This window comes from Lemur catta, chromosome 1 (assembly GCF_020740605.2).
Source record: "Lemur catta isolate mLemCat1 chromosome 1, mLemCat1.pri, whole genome shotgun sequence".
In the NCBI taxonomy this organism is placed as follows: Eukaryota; Metazoa; Chordata; class Mammalia; order Primates; family Lemuridae; genus Lemur; species Lemur catta.
This window is the reverse complement of record NC_059128.1, coordinates 284,859,235-284,881,991: the sequence shown is the minus strand read 5'-3', so window position 1 is coordinate 284,881,991 and position 22,757 is coordinate 284,859,235. Positions and strand designations below refer to the sequence as shown.

The 22,757-nt window shown below is 52.2% G+C and overlaps 1 protein-coding gene across 1 annotated transcript; it reads left to right on the top strand.

Moving 5' to 3' along the window:
• Positions 1 to 2,408: 2,408 nt before the first annotated feature.
• On the top strand, positions 2,409 to 21,160 carry LOC123630817 (PTTG1 interacting protein). The gene is made up of 6 exons (XM_045540827.1): positions 2,409 to 2,627; positions 8,923 to 8,975; positions 12,296 to 12,404; positions 15,062 to 15,233; positions 16,222 to 16,268; positions 19,088 to 21,160. The coding sequence occupies exons 1-6, from the start codon at positions 2,513 to 2,515 to the stop codon at positions 19,132 to 19,134; spliced, it is 543 nt and encodes a 180-aa protein (XP_045396783.1). The 5' UTR covers positions 2,409 to 2,512; the 3' UTR covers positions 19,135 to 21,160.
• The last annotated feature ends 1,597 nt before the right edge of the window (positions 21,161 to 22,757 follow it).

The window sequence follows — 22,757 nt, the reverse complement described above, 5'->3', positions numbered from 1 at the left end:
GGGTCAGAGACACAGTTTATGGCTGTTACAGCAGGCTTTGCAGCCACACGAGGACAGGAAGGAACTTTATCAGTTCGTGACGAGCCAGAGCAAAGTGGAAGACGTGCTTGCTAAGCGTTCACCAGGCACACTGATACACCAACAACCTGTTGCCTTTGTGCAGGGGGGCTGCGCGCGGCTTCCGGTGAACCGTCTGTACCAGACCAGAGGAGACCCTGCCCAGCAGCATGGAGACCTGTGTTAGTTCAGGGCTGTCCTAATGAGGAAGAGCAGAGAGTTAAGATGGGACTGAGACCTATGAGGCACTGGTGGTCTGTGTGCGACCTGTGATCTCCTTTGCTTCTCAAAGCTTGCTTAGGCCAGGTAACTTGATTGAGGTCATGAAGGTGGGAACTGGTAGAGTTGGGATTTGAGCCCAACCTACCAGCTTTGCAGGCCCTGAGGGCCGTTCTTTTGGCCCTGTGACCTTGGGCAGTCCACACCCCTCGCATCTGGTTTTCCGACACTGTGCTGATGGGGCTGGATGAGGTGTGGGCAGGAACACTCAGTGGCTACCAGTGCCCCTGGCCAGAGACTTCACTATGCTTTCCCCATTGGCCCCGGGGGTAGAGGGCCGGTTAAATCCTGCCCACTTTGGACCCTTGCAGGGAAAGGAAGTACGGAAGACTTGGGGGCCACAGAGCTGAGCCCCAGCATGCTGGGGCAGAGGGAGTGGTGCACAGCCACCGCCACACTGCCCCAGAGCTCACCGGGGGTTGAGGTAGGTGTGTGGCAGCAACAGAGCATGACCCAGCAAATGATGCTGGGGCCCTGCAAAGATGGCAGACACCTGTCCTGTGGCAGGTACCCCATCCATGGCAGCCATCACTAGTTGATCCCAGCCACTGCTCCTACTGAGCCAGGGTGATCTGGGCAGCCACAAATAATGGATGTGAGTAAGTGCAGGAGATGATTCTTTTGTTTCCCAACAATCCCCAAATCTCCACTCTACTATGGCTATGGAAACCTAGTCTTGAAAAGAAAGCACCTAGACTCCTGTGTTAATTTAAAGAGAGTTTATTTAAGTAAAAAGTTTGAGGATGGCCACCTGGAATGGCAGCTCCAAGGAGTGGCATCCACTCTGAAGCAGGAAGTCGAGGTGTCATCACATAGGCAGAGACAGTATTTAGTGGATTACAACAGTCTCCGCACAGTTACGGTAATTTGACTGGTTATCGGCAGTTTCTTCTTGGCAAGGGCACACTTGCATTCTCACAGTGGATGTAACAGTCACGGGTTTTCTGTCATCTGCTCTAAGCAAAGCAGGACGACAAAGGGGAAGTTAATCTATAACAGGGTCATTAACTAAGAAGGCAGGAGGTTTCTGTCCCTGACATCATTTAATTCTCTCTAGTCACTGTTACAGTGACAGAACAAGAACTAAGAGTTAATCTATAATCTGAGTAACTGAAGTCATAACTATATGTGACTCAGGTCACAGTCACATCTCAAGGCTCAAACTGTTTGGGGGTTCCAGAAGCTTTTAAATTATATTAATTTTCATACCTGTATATGTATTTTTGTCATTTAAGTAGCCTTAAAAACAAGTCTTTTCAGTATTTAGTATTTTTTATCTATTGAACTTCAATATACTCAACTAGAGTCTAACATGGAGGGGCTCTAAGCCTTGGTGGGGGGAAGGTGGACAAGCCAGGAGCAGTAACCTCAGAAAGGGGCAGTCCCAGCGGCAGTCACTGTGGGGGGGGAGTCACCGTCAGGGGTCACCATGGTGGGGTCACTGTGAGGCTGTCACCGTGGGGGGTCACCATGGGTGCAGTCACCGTGGGGGGGGTCACCATGGGTGCGGTCACCGTGGGACAGTCACCGTGGGGCCGTCCCGCACATCTGCGACGGCCGCGTCCGGGGAGGACGAAGGAGGGGCGAGACACTCCTGTCGGGAGTCCGGATGGTGGCTGAGCAGTACACGCTGAAGCCCACTTTGAGAGTGATCTTGGTACTCAGGCGCACACGTCACCAAACCCCCGACGGGCACCGCTAGGACGCTGGCGGCGGCCTCAGGGAGGCGGTCCCGGGTCGGCGCGCGGAGCTCCGGCCCCAGGGCGCGGGCGTCCCCCGGCCCCGGGGAACCCGCCGCCTCCTGCAGGGACCCTTTTAAGAGTAGCATTAGCAAAGCTTGGGGCCACCGTTCCGGAACCCCGTTCCGCTTCACGGTCAGGGCCCCGAAACACGCCATTGGAACCAACCCCTAGACCCGTAGCCCGCCGCACCGCGCAGGCGCACTGAGCCTCAGCCGCTGCAGCCCGTCCGCGTTCCTCCACGGCGCAGGCGCACTGAGCCCAACGGCGCCCGGAAGAGGGCGAGGGGGCGGGGCGAGCAGAAGCCCGCGGCTGCGCACTCACCTGTCCCCGCCCCGTGGGTCCACTTCCGGCGTCGCGGCTCTTCCGGACAAGAACTGCCAGGGCTGGCGTCCGAGTCTCGGCGGGCGCCTGACTGACGGACGCGCCGACCGGCCATGGCGCCCGGCGGGGCCCGCGGGCCGACGCCGTGCTGGGGGCTGTCCCTCGGCGGCGCCGCGCTGCTCCTGCTGCTCGTCCCGGCGGCCGCGGCGCAGGAGCCGTCCGCAGCGGGTGAGGGCGCCGGGCCGGGCGGGGGCCGCGGGGCGGTCGAGGGGTGTCGGGGGCCGTGAGGTGGCGGCGCCGGCCTCGGAGGGGCGGCCCGGGCGCGCGGTCGCAGGCGGGGGCTGCTCCCGGGGGTGGGGGCGGAGGGGCCCCCGAGCGGGCAGGAAAGCGCCGGCCCTTGGGCTTTGTCCAGCCGCGGCGGCCACTCCTCGCGCCTGACTGTGGGGCCCCCGGCCCGGCGAGGGGACGCGTCCCTGCCTGGCGCCCTGCGGTCTCGCGCGGGGAAGCTCAGCTCCAGGCGTCTCCACCGTGGCCGGGGCGGGCCGGGGTTGGGGTGGCAGCCGGTCTCCGGGCCCCGGGCCCCTGGAGGGTCGCGAGGGCCGCAGCCGCCCGCCTTCGCGCCACTGCCCTCCCCAGGGGACGGGTGGGCACAGCGGCGGGTACTTGTTGTTTCGTGCCTTAGCCACGAAAGAGAGGCTTTATCGGAAACGACGCTGTAGTACCTGCTTTGAAGCAAACGGATTCAGTTTCCGCGCTGTCCAGACCGGCAGGTGGGCATCGTTCGTTCGCTTATCCCATCTGTGCCAGGCACTGGGGCCCCGGTGGTGGCCGACACGCCACGCTCCTGTCCTTTAGCAGCTGGTTCCTCGGGAGACTGACCAAGAGACCAGTAATTAGGGCGCTGGGCTGGGGGGAGTTCTGTCGGAGGAAAGTGCCTGATGTGAGGCCCACAGAGTTCCAGAAACAGAGCGAGTGCTTCCTGGGGGTCTGGCCAGAGCCTGGGGGGCTGCCCCGAGGATGGTGGGAAATCACCAGAGCTTTTAAACCGAGAGTGACGGTTGGGCATGCTTCAGAAGTGTCACGATCCCTTCTGTGTGTGGAGTGTCCAGGTGGTCACGAGATGTGGGTAATAGCTCCTCAGCCTCAGTTTCATGACCTTTGCAATTAGGGTTGACCTCGGTCCAGCTTGAGGGGCTAATGTTTTTGTCACCTCATGTCAGCCCCGATTTTGTCAAGTTCTCTTTAACTCTGGCATAGCAAACACCTTTTCTCTGTGACCTTATTGCATGTTCATTCCAGGGCAGGATTGTTTAAGTTTCTTCTTATCTGCTTCCAGGTGTGCTTAGTGTTTGTGACGCTGCAGCTGGCGTGAAGTTTATTAATAAAGGAGTCCAATGGTATGGGGGATTTTTGGCCTAAATTGAGTTCTAAGTACAACTGTGCAGTGAATACTTTTCCCCGGGCAGAATGGGCGTCTGCCAGGAGAATTTGTGATGTAGAAATCTTATCAGTGGCTCAGGGGTGTGTTTGCATTGTTAGAGTGGGTGTGTCAGGAAAGCAGCCCTGAGGTTTTCCTGCGGCTGCCCTGATTCTTTTGCTCTGGTCGTCTGCAGGGTGCAGGGGTGGGTGAGATGAGTGGACTGGACTGCCACAGTTTGGGGATTAAACCAGAAGTGCCATTCAGTGTGTCAGCCGAACGGAGGCTGCACTTGTTTGCTCCCACGTGTAATCACCCAGTCCTGGGGAGGGGGACGGTGCTGTCTCTCACTGGGGACACCTTGAAGTGGGAGGAATGGTGTCATGACACGTTGGTGTTTAGTGCCCTAGTGCGTCGGTGTCTGCATTCTCCTTAGGCGATACTTAGAGCAGTGAGCTGTCCCCTCTTCCTACAGAGTATTTGCTTAGTGTGAGATTTTTACTGCTTGTCATACTTACAGGAATGTGAGCACAGTACTAATGTTGAAAACATTTTGTCTTTGCAAGGATACTGTGTGAATTTAAAGAACACATCTCACTAATCCAGAACCAACACTTTAATGTCTTTTTGTGTGTTTCGGTGGAGGGGAGACTTTAGGAACCCATGGTGCATTGAAGATCTTTAGAAAGGCGAGATTCATGAAGTTAAAAGAAACCTTGATAGGGTGTTTGGACTCCACTTTGTGTTGGGGTTGAGGTTAGACTGACTCCAAAAGCATCTTGGGGAAGATGATCCCTGAAAGGACCTCAGTCTGCTGCCCTCCACAGAGGAGTCCCGAGGACCCCAGTGGTGGCCACCTCGGGGTGGCGGGTCTTACCAACTGCTCCTTACAGTGGGAATCTCGATCTCGAGGAGGGATCTGTAGTCCTGCCCCCCTCACCCTGAGAAACGTGGCTTTCTAAGTAAACGGTACAGAATGCTACGGTACACACGTGGTTCATATTCTTGGTATATACCACTACTCTTTACCACTTTATATTCTACTGAAATAGTGCGGTGACAAGGACTTTTTTGTCTTAATGAACATCCACCTTTTTTTCTCTCCTGAAATTGACAGTGTAGGTGTTGTCCGTGCCTCTCTCTGTGTGCACAGTGAGCACAGTGCGCCCTATAGGGGCCTGTTCTGCCACTGAGGGGCACGGCAGACTGCAGCCTGTGGCCTGCTGTGGGTTGGGTACATGATGAGTAATATACTTACTTGCTACCTTATTTTTTATTTTTCGAGACAGAGTCTCAGTCTGTTACCCAGGCTGGAGCGCAGTGGCGTCATCATAGTTCACTGCAGCCTCGACTCCTGGGCTCAAGTGATCTTCCTGCCTCAGCCTCCTGACTAGCTGGGACTACATGCCTGGCTGATTTTTCTGTGTTTTGTAGAGATGGGGTCTCGCTCTTGCTTGGGCTGGTCTCGAGCTTCTGGTCTCAAGCAATCCTCTGCCTCGGCCTCTCAGAGTGCTGGGATTATGGGCATGAGCCCCTGTGCCTGCTTGCCGCCTTAATTTTAAAAAGCATATGTCTTCACACATGCTAGTGTGTCCTTTTGTGTTTAATGAATTTATTGATTCATGGAAACTTTAGGAAAGCGCTCCAAGGGTCATAGTGGGTTAGTGTAGCCTGACAGTAAACACTTCTTGTTTGTTTTCCTTTCATTTCTGAAGTAAATGAGACTGGAAGTTCTTTAATTGACAAATAGTAATAGAACCTAAGTTGAAGCCTTACAGCCGTAGGACCTCAGAAGTCAGGGTGTTCATGTTCAGTGTTAGACTTCAGAGATACAGGAGCAGTTTTCCTTATCTCTGGCTCTCTAGCCCATGGCTTTCTGTGTCCCTTGACGAGATGAGTGATACAGTGACTGACAGCTTAAAGAAATAAAACACTGCCTGTCTCTGCGCAGTAACACATGGTTAATGTCCTTCCTTTCTACTATGCAAGATGATGTGTTTTTGAAAGAGAACAGAATGCCTTTTTCCCAGCCTTGAAGTTATTTTCCTGAGGACTGTTTGACATTGATGTTTCCCCCATATTGAAACCCCACCCTTTCTTGGCATGCTGGGTGTACACTGGGCGGTTTCCTCTGCCTCTTCCTCCCGTGCCTGTCCTCTGACTCAGACTGGCCCATAATCCAGAGGCCTGGGGGTGGACGGAGTTTATGGTGTCTTGGAGCTCAGTTCCTTCAGTTTACACAGACTAGTTATCAAAAACCTTTAAAGATGAAAATCCCCATGAGTGAGTTCCCACACCACATCATCCCTGTCTCCCGTGGCCACTGTTAGACCGAGGAGGAAGGACATCCTTTCCTGTAGATGACTTTCCAGAAGGACTGGAGGAGGGTGTGGGAGACCCTCCCTGCACCTCCCTTCCCAGCTTTGGGTGGGAAGATCTCAGAGCTGCACAGAAGGGGGGTACTCTCAGCATCTGCTCCTTTGCTGCAGCACCCCCAGATCTGCTTATCTCCCAGTTTATGATGAAATTGTCTGTATTTTATTTATTAAAAATTTTATGTAAATTAACAAATTATAATCGTATTGCTTGTTGTTATTTTGACCAAACCATTTGAAAGTAGGTTACTGATGTGGCCCCTTACCGCTAAATTCTTCAGGGTGTATCTCCTGAGAATGAGAACATTCTTCATAACTGGAATATATGGAGTTATCAAAATCTGGACATTTGGCATTGATACGATATTGAATACGTGGTTTAATGTACAGTATATATACAAATTTTACCAATTATCCCAACAATGTTGTTCTGTTCCTCCCACCCCCTGAAATCTGGGATCACTGGTTGCATTTAATTATTATGTTTCTTTGATCTCCATTGGTCTAGAATAGTTTCTCAGTCTGTTTTAAGAAAGCCAGTTTGTGGAAGGACCCTCAGTCGGTCTTGTTTCGGTTTCCTCTGATTTGATTCAGGTGCACTGTGGCAGGAGGCTGCACAGTGCTCGTCCTCAGTGCCCGCTCCCTGCTGTCACTGTGTCCTGTTATCATGTTGTTCAGAGGTCATTGTGACGACTTTGATCACTTGGAAGGTGCTGTTTTCTCTCCTAATCACAGTAGTGATTAACCTGTGGGGAGGTGCTTTGAGACTGTTAATGTCTGTCACTCCACAGACAACTCAGTGGCCTTGGCACCCTCAGGGAATTCTGGCCTGTGTCGGTGTTGACTATAAAAAAGGGTTGTGAAACGGAGACTTCTGAACTCATCATTTCTTCTGCTTTATTTTTTATTTTATTTTTTTTAAGAAACAGTATCTGGCTTTGTGCCCCAGGCTGGAGTGCAGAGGCACGATCATAGCTCACTACAGTCTCGAAGTCCTGGGCTCAAGCAATCCTTCTGCCTCAGCCTCCTTGGTAGCTGGGACTACAGGCATATACCACCACACCTGGCTAATTTTTTAATTTTTTTTTTGGTAGAGACAGGGTCTCACCATGTTGCCCAGGCTGGTCTCAAACTCCTAGGCTCAAGTGATCCTTCTGCCTCTACCTCCCAAAATGCTGAGATTATAGGTGTTAGTCACAGTGCCCAGCCATTTCTTCTATTTGCTAGTTGGCCTTCTCTTTATCAATCCAGAAGTTTCAGGCCCCGCCCCTCTTCCGTCGTTGCCCCCGTCAGAGACGAGTTTCCCCTGTTCTGTGGCTGCATCGCGTGGAGTTGTGCAGTCTGCTCAGACATTCCACACGATGTGTTTGGGATTCATCTGTGTTTTACATAGACCAGTCCATTTCTTTTTATGGCTGAATCGTGTTAGTGATCACGTGGCCACAGGGCTCACCTCCTCTAAAGGGAAGACATACAAAACAGCCTTTTGTGTTTGAAATCTCACCCTTCCCAGAAAATCCCTTGCAGATGGGATCTGTGTGTTTGCTGTTCTTGGCTCCCTGCTTGAACTGTATGAATGTTCCAGTCTGTCTGTCCATCCTCCTACAGAGGTCATCAGGGCTGTTTTCAGCTTGGGGCTGCTGTAGATACAGTTGCTGTGAACATTCCTCCGCGGGTCTTTCTGTGGCCATAGGCTCTAACGTCTCGTGGGTGGAATACCTAAGAGTGGATTGCTGCGTTGTGGAGTGGGTGCACGTTTGTTTTATGAACAGCCACCAGACCTTTTTGCAAATGGTTGAACCATTTTCACTCCCACTAACGCTGTGTGAGGGTTCCTGTTGCTGTACATCCTTGTCAGCATTTGCTATTGTCATTCCCTCAATTTTTAGCCATCTTGGTGGATGTGCAGTTGAGCTCATGGGAGTTTTAATTTGCATTTCTCTGGTGACTCTTTGAGCACAGAGCTCTTTTCAAAGTGTGTGTTTGAAGGGGTGGTGGGGAGTAAGCGGTCCGCAGCTGCTGAGTAGCATGTTGGAGGTCCTTTATTCATGCAGTGGTGGCTCTTCGCTGCTGACCAGCTTGAGTCCAGAGCTGTTAGGTGCTTGGAGTTTGACCTCTTCTCACGGCGGCAGTGCTGTGCGTGGCTGGCAGAGCCCCAGGTGTTCTGCATGACTGGAACAGGCTAACCGGGCAGTGCTGCTCCCTTGGTGGTGGGGGGCACAGCCTGTCTAGCAGAGGCTGGCCAGGGCGCTGAGACCCGCGTTGTCACAGGAGATCTGTAGGTAAGTCTGAAGACATGGGTGTGCCTCGTGGCAGTGTTGCTGTGGCCTTGGAGGGATGCTCCTGGTTTCCCAGAAGGTGTGTGCCAAGGAGCAGCAGGTCTCAGTGGGCTAGAGCTTGGTGACGAGGAAGCCGTGTGGCTCACCTCCTCTACAGCAGAGACACGTGAAACACAGCCTGTTGTGTTGAGAACCTCTTTTTTCCCAGAGGACCCCTTGCAGGTAGGAGTCGTGTGTTTGCTGTTCTCTTGCAGCAGGGTTCCAGGATGCTCGTTCTAAATGTCTTGGAGAAGGCTTGTTAGCAGAAGCTTCTCGAGGGGCTGTTTATCTTGGTAGTTCCCGGTCGGAGATTCTCAGTGCCAGCGTCCCTCCTTAGTCCCCTGCCCTTGTGAGCTAATATTGACGTTGCCTGACATCTCAGTGATTTATTTGTGTCTGTCTCTCCCCTGCAGCCTGTTCTCAGAACACAAACAGAACCTGTGAAGAGTGCCTGAAGAACGTCTCCGTAAGTAGCGTGCACGTCAGAGCGCGGTCCCAGAGCAGACTGCCTTTTTCTAAGTCACAGTCACTTGTGTGTCGAAGGGGCTCTGCCTTTTAAGATGTGTGGAGGTATTTTTTGTGATAGTTATTAAATATTATTTTAGCCTTTCTCAGGCATATTAAACCTTCTCATGAAAACTGCAGATAACACCTGAGCACGATGCGTGGATGGGGCCGGGCCTGCGGGGGTGGGAGCTGGTTGGGAAGCGTCAGGTTGGCTGGGCATTAGGTGACCAGGTCGGAGACCTGCACTGGGCTGAGTTTGTGCTCATGCTTGGCGTCTAATCTACGACTGTTAACCTGTGACTAGGCCTTTCCTGTGGGGTCATTAGTCCTTAGAGGCCAGTTGGGGGCAGGGATGTGAGATGGGTCCCCGAGACACGGCAGCAGGTGCTCTGGGAGCAGAGTCGGGGCTTGAGTCCACACTTGCCAGGTGCCTGAAGCCCTCCTCGCCCGCTCCCTGCTCAGAGCTGTGGGGTCAGCTGTCCTAACAGCCCCTTTTCAAGAGCAACTGGGTTGTGCTTAAACCTCGGATCTGCCTCGCTTGTCAAGGGCTGCAGCAGACGCTGCCCTCTGAGCTCTGTACACGGGAATGGAGTGGGGCCGTCTGGTCCGGTGGGTCGGACTCTGTCCACAGCATCTCTGGTTACAACATGAGACTCAGCTCAGTGTGGTTGGCCCTTGTGCCTAGTTCCTCTGCATCCCTGCGTAACCTTGAGTGAGAGTGTGGCTATTCCAGAACAAGGTTCTCTCGTCCTCCACATTATGAGGTGGGGCCAGAGCCTCCCAGGGTCACTTCCAGGTGGTCGTCCTGGGCTCTCATGGGAGTGTTCAGCTGTCTCTCCAGGAGAGGTGGAAATAGCGCAGCTGTATGGCTCTTGCTGAAGGTGTGTGAACGCGCTGCTTTGTGAGGGCTCTTTGGCTGTCTCAATGCGGCCTGCGCCTGCGGCCACCCAGCTGGCCCCTCTTGAGCACTGCCTTGCTGTGGAGCTCTTGATTCAGTAGCGCCTGCACTTACATCTCTGACCTTGTTTAATCGCAGCACCATGTCCCCAGCATGCGAAAACCTGAGGGGAGGCCAGCAGTGGGTGGCAATGGTTGGGACAGAAGTCATCGTTCTGTGGGGTCTTTGTGCCTCAGGGTCCCAGGGAGGCCACCACCTCTGCCCCTTCCAGCCAGGTCTCACAGGGCTCCGAGAACCGCAGAGCCTGTGTTTCTCTTTCCCTGACGGCAAGGTTTGGTGACAGATCAGGAAAGACATGTTAGATGATTTCCACTCTAAGGCATTAGCTATGTTTGTAAAAAACAGCTCTCACCCTATGTGGCAGAAGTGTGGGTTTGAGGCGTATCTTGTCAGTTTGTGGGATTTAAGTGGATACTTGGATTTGCTGATTAAAAACTGAAAGATACAGTGACTGTAGTTTTCAGATCTTGTCATTGATAATGTTGAATGTACTCAAGTGGGTCTGGTCCTCATGGGTGGCATTTTCTTGATGGGGCTTCTTTTTGGTCTCTGAGTTTTTCTACTGGGGGTCATTTCAGCCATAAAAATAGCTTACTATCGTACGTCACTTTGCGGCCCAGAGAGCATTTTTGCTGCATTGTCACCCTTGGTTGGGTGTGGTAATGACAGCAGTCTCAGTTGAGGTGGCCAAGGGACTTGCCCAGGTCACAGTGGGAGGATCCAGTCCACAGTAGCCGCAGGCCTGGACTTCATCTGAAGGCCTGACCCCTGCTCTGAACCCAGGCAGCGCAAGCCAGAAAGTGGTGCTGCAGGGGCGCCTAGCAAACGTGCAGCGAGCTCCAGACTCACACAGACATGTCCTTGAGCACACACAGGAGGTTTCTGGAAGGATGTCTGAGTGCCTAGGAGGCCTCAGGGGATAGAGGAAGAGAGGCTGAGGCAGACTGTCCCCTTGGTGCTGCTTGAGTTGTTAGTTGCCTGTGTGGTACTTCATCGATTAAAAACACAACCAAACTTCACCACCACCACCACCAGCACCACCGCCAGAGATAGTGCTGTGTCCTCCCAGTGAGCTCTCAGGGCTTATGGTAAAACTGTCCTATCGAAATGGATCTTTTGAGGCCAGGGGCTTGAGGCCAGCCTGGGCAATTTAGCAAGACCTCATCTTCATTAAAAATAAATAAATAAATAAATAAATAAATTTAAAATATTATGTTCTAAGCTCTTTAAATAATGCATTAGAGTGATCACTATATAAATAGCCCTGGGAAAGAAAGCCCAGGTTACATTTTAATAATTTTGATAATGTTAGTATTTGCTCAGTTGTAGTAGACCTTTGCCTTAACCTGGGACAAAAAAATTTATGATTTTCTATCCTATTTAGGATTTTCTATCCTATTTAATAAGATTTAAAAAACAGGCAAAGTCTCAACATTGGTTGGCATGTTGGTTGCACTGAGAGTGCAGTTCTTTTGCCCCCTCCTATGTGTCGTCTGCGGAGGATGCCCACCGGGTCACCTGGGCTGGGTTTCTTGTCACCCACAGTGCCTGGCTCACGAAGTGCTCTTGGGCCTCAGTGTGCACGGCCGCCGCCTTGGCCAGTCCTGCTGTGGGCTCTGATGCGCCGTCTCTGCGCTGCTCCAGCCTCACTTCAACCTCTGAAGGGCTCAGACAGGAGCATCTGTGAGGTCTCTCCTGCTCTTGACTTCTGGGCAGATGCTTTATAAGCCTTAATTGCATTGTCTTTCAAATGGCGGCAACTTAGTGCGGCTGTAAAGATCAGAGGTGGAACACGTGGTACCTTTCTACAGATAGTGACCACCACGGTCGCCAAAGCCCTTTCAGCAGATGCTAAATGAGCCTGCTGTGGGCCAGGCTCTGTCCTGTGTGCTTGGGTTGCTCCAGTGGCGTGCACAGGTGCCCGGCGTGTCGGGCGGTGCTGCAGTGAAACAGACGGTACTGAGGGAAGGGATCGGGGAGACGGGTGCAGTGTGAAGTGGGTGGGTTGGGGCACGCCTGGTCCAGTAGGTGGGAGAACCGTGCAGGTGTCGGGGGAGGGGAGCAGTGCTCCTGGTGGGACGAGCAGGCTGTCCAGAGGCCGGAGCAGCAGGGGAGCAGCTCTCAGGAGCAGCACGCAGGCCACGGCTGGGTGAGCTGTGGAAGAGGCCTGAGCAACACGGACAAGGCCGTCACAGCTGCCCGTGAGGGATGGCCGTGCCGGCTGGCAGTGGCAACGTGAAAGGTGGTCGGGCCCTGGACGGTCTGGTTCTTTGGTGTTTGTGTTGCGTTTCTAATGTTTATTTAATGCTGATCTCTTTCAGTGTCTGTGGTGCAACGCCAACAAGGCATGTTTGGACTACCCAGTTACAAAAATCTTGCCACCTGGTTCACTTTGTAAATTGAGTTCTGCACGCTGGGGTGTTTGCTGGGGTAAGTTGCTTTCACTTGCTTCTTGCAAAGTCAGTGCTATTTTGATAATTTTAGTATTTGCTCAGTTAACATAAGTTGCTGGAAAACATGCTGCCAGTAGCTCTGTGACTCCCACTGAGACGGCTGGAAGCCAGTGATAGTCTGGCGTCTGGGGAAGCCACCCGGGGCTCCTTGGGGAATCTGGAGGACAGCCTTCCAGGTCGTCGCCCTCGCACTGAGCTCTGCGCCTGGGAGGTGGATGGGAAAGGGGGAGTTTGAAGGCCGCTTTTTTAAACATCCTGCACCTTGTGCATTGGTGGTGCTCCTGTGCCACCCTTGAAACCCACTTGTGCGTTCCTGTAGTCTCCAGTTCCCCAACCTAAGAATCCCTGCTTGGCATGGACACAGCCCTGCTTTTCTCTACTGGGTCTCTGTCTGCAAATAGTTAATTTTACAGTTGTTCTTTTATTGGGGAAATTAGCTCTTTTAGGATTCAAACTGTTTTGTTTTCTTTCTTTTTTGAGACAAGGTCTTGCTCTGTTGCCTTGGCTAGAGTGCTGTGGCATCATCTTAGCTCACTGCAACCTCAAAACCCTGAGCTCAAGCATTCTCCTGCCTCAGCCTCCCAAGTAGCTGGGACTACAGGTGCGTGTCACCACGCTGGCTAATTTTTCTATTTTTTGTAGAGACGGGGTGTTGGTCTTGCTGAGGCTGGTCTTGAACTCCTGGCCTCAAGTGATGCTCCCACCTCAGCCTCTAAAGTGCTAGGAGTACAGGCGTGAGCCACCGTGCCTGGCCTCAAATTGTTTTTTAGTTTGCCTTTTAAATTAGTCCTGGGTGTTTTTTTCCTACCTGTTATTGAATTCATCTTTAAGTAATTGAATTCATTAATCTTTTCCTTTATTGCTTTGGGTTTGGGGGTAATATGTAGGCCATCTTCTTAAGCTCCACAGAGGAGCCAATATTTCTTTCCAGCACTTTGAAGATTCTTTTTATGTGTTTGCATCTTGGATCCCTCTGCAGCTTACTCTTTATTTATCTTTTTTCTAATTGATTTCCATCTCAAAATCCATCAGCCTTCATCTGGAAGAACTTATTTCTGGTGTCCAGACCCCGGGGAATTCAGAAGTTGTGTTGGGCTCGGGGGTGGCTGTGATTGTGGAATGTCTGTGCAGGAGGGTGTGTGCGGTTTGTGTGTGCGCACACCCATCATGTCTGCCCAGCTGGCCGTCCTCTGCCAGCCTCACACCAGAAAGGCCTCCCAGGCCTCACCGTGGTCTGCTGCCATCTTGCCTGCTGTCTTCTGCGGGACCTTTCCACAGGCCGCTCCTGGACTAGGGAGTCCTTGACATTTTGAGCACCTGTTATTAAGGTGTTTTTAGCTTGACACGAGTCTGCTGATGAAGCACACTCCTCTGTAGTCCCCCCTCTGCACAGACTGTGATACATACACACAGACATAGGCACATACGTATATTCAGTGACTTTTTGCAACATATACAAGTTATCACCACTCAGAGCAAATAATGTAGGACATTCCTGTACTCTGAGCAGGTCCCATTCCTGTCAGGACCCCCATGGGTCACCACAGATTGTGTTGCCTGTTTTTGACCTTTGTAGAAAGGAAACAATACAGTCCTGTATCTGGACTTCTGTTCAGCACGTCTGAGATTCACGCAAGTCTTGTGCCGTCGTTTGTCCCGCTGTTGTGCGGGATTCCAGAGTGGGCTGTCCGTCCTGCTGTAGGACAGGAGCAGCTCCCGCGCTGCTGCGGACGGTGCCTCGCTGGCGTTGGCACCGCGCCCACTCGCTGGGCTGGCCTTCGCAGGGGCGTGCGGCTCACAGCACATGTTCACGCTTAGCCTTAGTAGCTCTGCCAGACGTTGTCCTCTGAGCAGTGTGGGACTCCAGTTGCTCCAGTCCCTGCCAGCATTTGGGGTAATCAGTCATCTTCATTTTAGTCTCTCGGGTATGTGGTGTGTCTTACTGGAGTTGTAATTGGCATTTCTCTGACTAGTGATGTTGAGCACCTCTTCAAATAGGTATTTTTGCTCATTCTTTTGTGAAATGAAATTCCCACCCTAGGTGACATGGATGGCCAAATCTGTGCCATCCCACCTGGCTAATTTTCTATTTTTAGTAGAGATAAGGTCTCGCTCTTGCTTAGGCCGGTCTCGAACTCTTGACCTCAGGTGGATGCTCCAGCCTCGGCCTCTCAAAGTGCCAGAATTACAGGTGTGAGCCACCGTGCCTGGCCTATTGTACTATTCTTGACTTTGATTCAAATAATAAAAATGGTATCAGGCTTAACTTCCATTTCTATGAGTTCCACTAAATTAAGAGTTTAGAATGAGGATCTGAATATGCTGCTTAGAATTATTTGTCTTCTTTCTGGTTTCTGTTAGCTTTTCTCAGGCTTGAAACATCTTTTCAATATCAAGTGAGAAAAACTGCTCTGTCACTTCAGTTCATTGTAGTTAGTCCATAAATTGTATGTCACATATGTGTGGGCGGGAGGGCCCTCCTGCCCACAGGTGGGACCCTGTCGTGGGTGCAGGGCCACGGCAGAACCCTGGCGCCCCTGCGTTCTGAGGTGACCCTCTGCACACAAGGGAACGGTGCTTTAGCAGCAGCTCCCGTCCTCGACGCGGGTCTAACTCAGCGTGCTTGGATTCCAGTGAACTTTGAGGCGTTGATTATTGCCATGTCGGTGGTGGGGGCGGCCATTCTCCTGGGCATTGCTGTCTGCTGCTGCTGCTGCTGCCGGAGGAAGAGGCGTCGGGAGCTGGACAAGAGTGACGAGAAGGAGATGAGAGAGCGGGAAGAGCGGCGGATGCGGCAGGAGGAAAGGTGAGCTCACGGTCCTCTTGGAAGAAGTGCGTTTCCAGGGAATTCAGACCTAGAAGGCCTTGAAAATAAGTTTCATGAGTTTTCTTATTTTTTAGAAATTAATAACGTGTTCAGTATCCATGGAAATTTCCAGGTCGTAGTAAAGAGAGTGAGAAGCTGCATGTGGTCGGAACTTGGCAAGTGGCCACTGACTTTGCTTACAGCTTCCTTGTCTGCCGCTCCTGCTGGTGAAGGAAGGGTTGTAGCTGGTGGTGACTGGCTGGCAGACGTCCGTGTTTGCAGTTTAACGGCTGTTTGTTACTACTGCTAAGCTGGCAGGGCCTGGGAAGGGCGCTAGTGCAGTCCCATGTGTTTAGGATGAGGCTCAGAGGGACAGCATTGGTCAGGGTCAGCCTGTGGCTGAGTTGGGTCTGGTGTCACGGTTCCCTGACACAGCCTACGCTGAGAGTGTGTGCTGGGGCCGTGTGGCAGCCCTGGGCGGCAGGTGAGGCGAGGTGTATCATCCACACCTGGCACGCGGGGGGACTGATGGGCAGCCTTGCCAGGCTGGCAGCTGGCAAGGGTAGAGGCTGCTTAGATTCTTCCATGTGGTCATCTTGAGGTCACATGCCACTAAATAAAGGCTAACAGTTGCATTTTCCTAGTCATCTTCAGAATCTGGCTTACGATTTTTATTATCGGTATGTTTTCTTTATATGAAAAAAAACTTTTTAAAAATCATAGTATTGGGATTTGAATTGCTTTTATTGAAAAGAGTAGAATGATATATTGGAGCAGCTCCAAAGACTGGGTTTGTCGTCACCCTGCCTGTCCTGGCAGGTGTATGGCCCAATGGCCGAGCTTGTCTCCACCCTGTCTCATCCTGGGAACTGAAGGGAAGCCACCAGGAGAAACCATAGCCTCTGCTGAAGGAGACTAACGGGTGTGTCGTTTGAAGTTATGTTGTACTTAGTAGTTCGGTGCTAACAGTGTTTACTTTCTTTTTTAGGAGAGCAGAGATGAAGTTAAGACATGATGAAATCAGAAAAAAATATGGTAAGAATCAATTTTGTTTCCTTTTCAGTTGGTTAGGAATTGATGCCAGACTGTCCCAGTCCTTGTTAATGCCAGGTGAGAGCCAGCTGTGGATGTGGGCCACGGTTTCTATTCTGTGGGTCCACTCACTGGAGCAGAAAGATGCCTCATTCCAGGTGGTGCTGTAGTTAACTCGTTCCACAAACGTCTCAGAACCTTTGTATCTCAGCCAGACTTCTTCCTGAAGTGTGCTTTCTCGGATACTTGTTTGCTCATGAAGTATTAAAACTTCCAGAATGGACTGTCGGTAGCTGCTTTGTCATCTCATTTGAGCCTTGACGCGGGTGTGCCCGTGTGACTGGTGCCCCGGGTTCCTGTCCTCGTCTTGAGTGCAGGCCCTCCGTCCTCGGGGTGTGGTACTCTCAGTCCCATCTTCTGAATGTCCCGGACGACATTCCTTTTTTAGAGAATTCACCAAAACTGAGGTCATGCTTCCTCTCAGCATGTCTCCTAGATTTTTTGTTCGTGTTTGGTTTTGTTTGAAGAGATTTTGGGGGAGACTTTGAAGTAGCCAGAATGAACATGTGTGTCAAGTATAAACGTTTTATTTCATTGGAGTGAATTAGAAATACACGTTCAATTGCCTGTACTCCCCTAGATTACATGATATTAAAAGTTCATAAAGAGTATTAACGTTTCCTGGCCAGGTTTTGAGATTGTGTGGTGGTGTTGGATATGGTAGAAACTGACCCCTCACCTGTCTGGATGTGAGGCCCGTGGCTGTTAGTGCATGGCAGCCACAGGGCCCCTCGAGGTCCCTAGGCCTGAGCCCACCGTGCTTTACCTGAAGCACCGTGTTAAAGGCTAAATTCAATCAGGAAAAGTTGAGAATCTGTTTCTTACTAATGCACCTTTTTTTTGGAGTCCCTTGTTTGAATAAGGAAACATTGTATTTTACTACAATTGTGGTATTTTAGGCTCCTGCCCTCTGGGGACATTACGTCACTGTACTTTGTTTCCATCACCTGGGGGGAGATGTTACAGCAAAGCCGAGGAGCAGCCATCGGCAGCGCGCCTCCCTCGGCCGGGGCTGTGGACGGAGCTCACCGCGGCTGCAGAGGTCCGGTGCTGCCGGTGCTGCAGGCTGTGCCTGTGGGTTAGCTCTGCCCCCGGCCGGGATGTCCCTCTCCCCGTCTGCTCAGGCCTCCTTGGAAAGCCTCATTCACGTGCTGTGACTGGAGGCCAGGCGGCAGGCCACGGTCGCCCCTGCTGGCCTCCGAGCCAGCTGGGGCTGTGAGGCCGTCCCTGCTGCTCTGGCAGCCGGCAGCTGCGCAGCCTGTTCCTCACGCATTCTTGCCCCTCCGTCTCCTGCGAGCGCTGCCTGTGCCTGGGCAGTGCTCACGCCAAGCTGCTGCCCTCGAGCCCCCTCTGCTCTCCGGCGTCCTCGGCCGTCCCTCCCAGTGCTGGCCCTGGGCCTTCTCCCTGCCACACCGCCTGTTTCCTGTGTTCCCGGGTGTGTGTGGGTGCAGCGTGGGCTGCACGGGGCTCTCCGCCCTCGCTGAGTGCGTGCTTGTTCCTGTGGCAGGTCGGCCCATGGACGTCTGTGCCAGCCCTAGGCTGGAGGCAGCTTGGTTTGCACAAAAACAGTCAAAGGCGCTTTTTGGCATCAGGTTAACGGTAATGGAAATAGAAGACAGAGGCACAAGCAGTGTTTAAAATCCCCCCGAGGGCGGGAGGCTGTCAGTGGAGCTGGCGTCTCCTGTATCACTGATGTGTGTTCCTGCTGTTTGGTGGTTAACATGGCCCTTTAATTGCACTGATGAAATTACCTTTTTGTGCCGGTTAATGGCAAATCACATCAAATGGCCTACACTTCGCAGAGCCGCAGTGGGGTGGAGGAGTTCCCAGGAGAAGGGGAGAGGCCGCGGCTGCGCTGGCTCAGCTAACACATCAGTACCAGTGTGCACACGGACCCTTCTTGTGATTTTGGTTTTCCCGCTAAACCAGAGATAGACCTAGGAGCTGTGTTTTCAGTAAGCCCTGAACGAGACTGCTTGCCGGCATTTGGTGTCTGGTAGCTGGTCACCGAAACTGACTTAGGGCCTCTTGCCCCAGAGCCTGGCGCCTCTGGTCCCCCTTTGGCAAGTGAGCCTGGTCTGTCCTTAGCACCACCTCCTTCTTTCCTCTGTTCCCGCATTTCTTCCCTGCCACCTTCCCCACTGCCCCCTGCCCAAAATTACAGGAAATAGATGTGTTGCGTTGTTCCAGATAATTTTGGTAAACAGTAGAGATTTCTAAAGAGAAAGAGAGTGTGTGTGCATGTGCGTGTGCGTGTGCGTGAGCGCACATGTGTGTTTCTGCAACGTGAAGAGAAAACTAGCCCGTGGGTAAGCACCACGAATCTATTTTGATGGTAAAATACACATTGTATTCCAGTTACATTCCAACACTTGAGAGTTAAATTGATGGTCTTAGTTCTTTCTGTAGCCTTAATTCTAAAAGTTAACCAGCAATTACAAGGACATTCAGAGTAAGGTAGTTTTGTGGAAAGAAACACGCGCCTTAAATTTCTTTATTTCTCTTTGTAAGTGTCAGCAAATAAGTCTTTATTCTTTGGGGTCTGTTAGAATTCTTGTTTCCAATTTTATTTCTGTTTTAAAGTCAACTGTGGTTTGACTTCAGAAACAGTTAAGAATAGTATTTGAGCCTTCTTAGAATACCGGTTCTCCCATAACCTTAACAAATCTTTGTATCAAACTTAGTTAACTTATATGGCTTTTTTGAATTTTGTTGCTGGTGTGAATGAATGAATTTATAATTCCAGTTCATTTTGTTTCCAGGTTTGTTTAAAGAAGAAAACCCTTATGCCAGATTCGAAAACAACTGAAACTCTGTGACTCGCCAGGCAATCCGGAGCTTCCTGCACCCTCAGCACAGCCCAGCGGGGGGCGCGCTGCTCCCGTCTCGCTCCCGACCTCGGCGCTGCCCCTGCCAGCCCTCCAGGACGGGCACTCGGGGAGCTGCCCTGGAAGGACAGTTCTGTCCCTGCAAACTTGCGACCTTCTGTTCTGTTTCCTGTTACCTCTATCTCTGTAGTCACTTGGGGTGGTAAACCTTTGGGGGTCTTTTGTTTTTGTTTTTTTGAGGAGGAAATGTGCCTATTCAGCTACTCTTCTAGATTTATGAGCTCGTTGCAGACTAAGCAGTGAAACAGCACTAACTCGCTGTTGCTGTTGATGTTCTGTGCAGCAGCAGAATCCTTGAGTTCCTCTCTGCCCACTGACAGGCTTCACGCAGCAACAGGTGGAAGTCGGATTTACTTTTGCTGTGGGGAGAGCTGACTGGGCCCTCATCGTTTCCCCATGAAGCCATGGACAGCATCTCTGGTCCTGCCTGTGCACGGCCTGGCGTGCCCGTCTCGTTTGAATCCTCACCTGGGTTGACGCAGGTGGCTTTTGCTGAAGACAGCGTTCCAGTACACAGTCTAGTAGGGATCCACTTCCTGACCTCAGCTGTACTGAGCAGCATTGAGGAATAGGTAAAATCACTGCCATTTTTAAAAAAATAATTCGTGGATTCTTTCCTCCACCTAAAAGAGTTCACCAAAAAACTTTCATATAAAAGTTCAGACCCCTTATTGGACAATTTGTAAAATTTGTATTTTTAGAAGAACATGAGAATCTTTTTCCCGGTAGAACCTTGAATGATAGATGCAGTTTTCAGCCCTGCCTCTAAGTCAGCTGCTCGTGTGCGGACAGCAGGAGGAGGGCGCTGCTGCGCTGTCTCCAGCCCGGTGGACGTCCGGGAGTCTGCGCGAGTGGCAGATCTCTCTGCTTGTCAGGCTGCCCGGGTCATGGGGTGTGGCAGGAGGAGGAAGGGCTCATCCCCAGGCCCTGGAAGCAGCAGTGTCCAGGGCCGGCTGCGGGGCCTCCACACAGCCCCCGGCAGACAGTGACGAGTGTCCTGCCTTGGGAGGTCACTCTGGCTTCCAGCCTTTCTGGCCTGGACGTGTTTTGAGCATTTTCTTCAGAGTCGGGTTCTCTGAGAGTTCTTCGATGGCACTCCAGGTACCCATGATGCTGTGCGTGTCATACATTTCCTTAAAATCAAGATATGTGACTTTAGTAAATGGACCAAACTCTTCATGGCAGGGAAAGCAATATACAATGAAATAACTATGTGCAAAGCTTTGCTTAAAAACAATTTGAGAGTAGTCCCAGTTGCCAGACTGCTTTGAATTCAGAAAAGTTTTGCTTTGGAAAAATAGGTCGGCAGCACCTAAAATAACCAGTGTGTTTCATTTTCACACTTACAGTCATGCTGTTAGAGAAAACTGTCTTCAGCATGAAATAAAGTTCACAGACAGATCACTGTGACCCAAAATACTTTAAGAAATCATCAAACAGCTCAATGAGCCTTTTTAGCTGAGTATGTCTGTACCGTGAACTAACACTTCCACCCTGAAACTTTCACAAACTAAGGACATAACTTTAACAAATTCTTTACTATTATTTTTCTGACTTCTTGGGCATTTGTAGTATTACAAAGATTCCTAAGTGTTTTATACCAGCCATTAAAATTTGACCATTCATAAAAGAAACTCTCTAATAGATTCTAGTGAACTTTGTGTCAATACAGTAGTATGTATATAAAGTCACACTGTCTCCTGAATGTAGGTCGCTGAGCGGAAAGTAGAGCTACCAGTTGTTAAATTTAGCGTATTTAATCCTTTCACGTAGCACAGACACCTGGTCGGGGTGTTTGTCAGGCTGGTCTTGGCCCATGTGCTTTCCTCTGCTTTAGTACTAAGAGCAGCCACAAAATCGTAACCTCACGGAAACCACGAGTTTGGAGTGCCTTAATCTTTAACCAGTTTCCAATGAAATGGTTTAATACACACTTCTGTTTAGCAAGTCTGTGTTTCTGTGTTCCGTCTTGCTGGCGCCAACATTTCTGCTTGGAGAGCCCGAGAGGCTGGGGGCAGGCACTTGCTGGGTAAAGGAGGCCCTCTGACCCGCTGTCGGGTGCAGCAGTCTCCAGACTTTATGCCTGTGGCCAAGGGGGACGGGCTGCACCCGGAGACTCCTCACGCCCCTGCCCGCGGCCCGGCCTGCTGTCTCTGCACATCCGTACCTGCCCTGTCCTTCCTCCTCCTCTGGCGCTGGACACAGAGGACTCGGGGAGGAGGCGGGGCGGCCTCTGAGGTGCCCGCACTTGGCTCCTCTGCGCCAAACGCACCTCCAGGCCCCATGTGCCCGTGTGCTCTCCCCCACCTCCCAGGCCCTCCTTCCCTGGGGGGCGCCCACCCTCGTCTGTGTTGCCCCCTCAGTCGCTGGGGACCCCGGGTTCAGTCTGAGCTGCACAGAGGGGGCCTGTGGTGCCTGCGGCCCCGCCCAGCGTGACGTCTGTGTGCAGCGGGCCTGTGCAGCTCGGCCCGCCCAGGCTCTGCTCACACTGGAGGTTGCAGACCCTTGTGTGAAGCGGGGGAGGGGTGAGGCTGGGACCCGCTCCCAGGCAGTCACGGTGGCCGTGGAGCCCGGCACCTCGCCGGAGGGTTTCATCTGCGTCGCGGACCTTGGGTCTGGAACCATCTGTGAAGCTGGAGTCTTCCCGCTGAGGCCTGGGTTTTGAAAGGAAGGGATGATGAGTGAGGTGCTTCCTATCTGATGTCTGCTCCTTTTACAGAAATCATTTCCTGCAGGGTTAACAGACAAATCCGCAAGGGGTGCACAGCCAGTGTCCCTGTTGACTGGTTCTTGTGCGCCCTCTAGGGCCGGTCTGCGCCATTGACCCCAGGGGCAAGGCCAGGTGCAGGGCTCCTAGGAGGCCCTTCCGGATCCTGCCATGGGGCTGCCACTTCCCGAGAGGCGTCATGCGGCACTTTGTTCCCCTTCTCCTTTGAAGGCCTTGTCGTTTCCAGCTGAAGCTGTGCTCGTGCTGCTTGGCATGGGCCGGGTGAGCTCTGGGGCCAGTGTCCTGGCGTAGAATTCACCAAAGAGTGTGTGGTGCTTATTTAAAATACTGAATACGATCTGCCAAACGACCCTCCAGAGAGAAGACCCCTGGCGAGGTGGATGCAGGTAAGTAGGGACTGCCCGGCGTGTTCAGCAAAGTTGAGGGTGGGTGGGACCACAGTGGCAGAAGCCAGGCCGCGCCCAGGCCCTGGGCAGGGGAGAGGCCAGGACAGCAGGCCAGACGGCCACTCCACCCCTCCATCCTGCCACTGCCTCTGAGCTGGGGGCTGGCGTGATTTCAGAGAAGACGGCACAGGGCAGTGGGGCCACGCTTGTGCCTCTGCGGGTGGTCCCCAGGCTCTCCTGGTGTTGCCTCTGGTCCCCTGCGCTCCACTGGGGCAACAGCAGCCGAAGGGCCTGCTACACCAGGGAGGGTGGAAGCAGCCGCGGCCGCACGGCCCCACAGCTTGTGTATTGCCCTCACTGCCGGACCAGGTCGACTCCACCAACAGTGGCCCAGGCCCCAGACCCCCGTTCCCTCCCCATGGTAAAGGAC

What these genes read in the sequence shown, in the direction of transcription:
- LOC123630817 (XM_045540827.1), top strand. Translation starts at nt 2,513, where the DNA reads ATGGCGCCCGGCGGGGCCCGCGGGCCGACGCCGTGCTGGGGGCTGTCC. An exon ending in CGGATGCGGCAGGAGGAAAG is followed by an intron (nt 15,234 to 16,221) that starts GTGAGCTCACGG and finishes TTTCTTTTTTAG; the next exon opens with GAGAGCAGAGATGAAGTTAA. An exon ending in TGAAATCAGAAAAAAATATG is followed by an intron (nt 16,269 to 19,087) that starts GTAAGAATCAAT and finishes TTTTGTTTCCAG; the next exon opens with GTTTGTTTAAAGAAGAAAAC.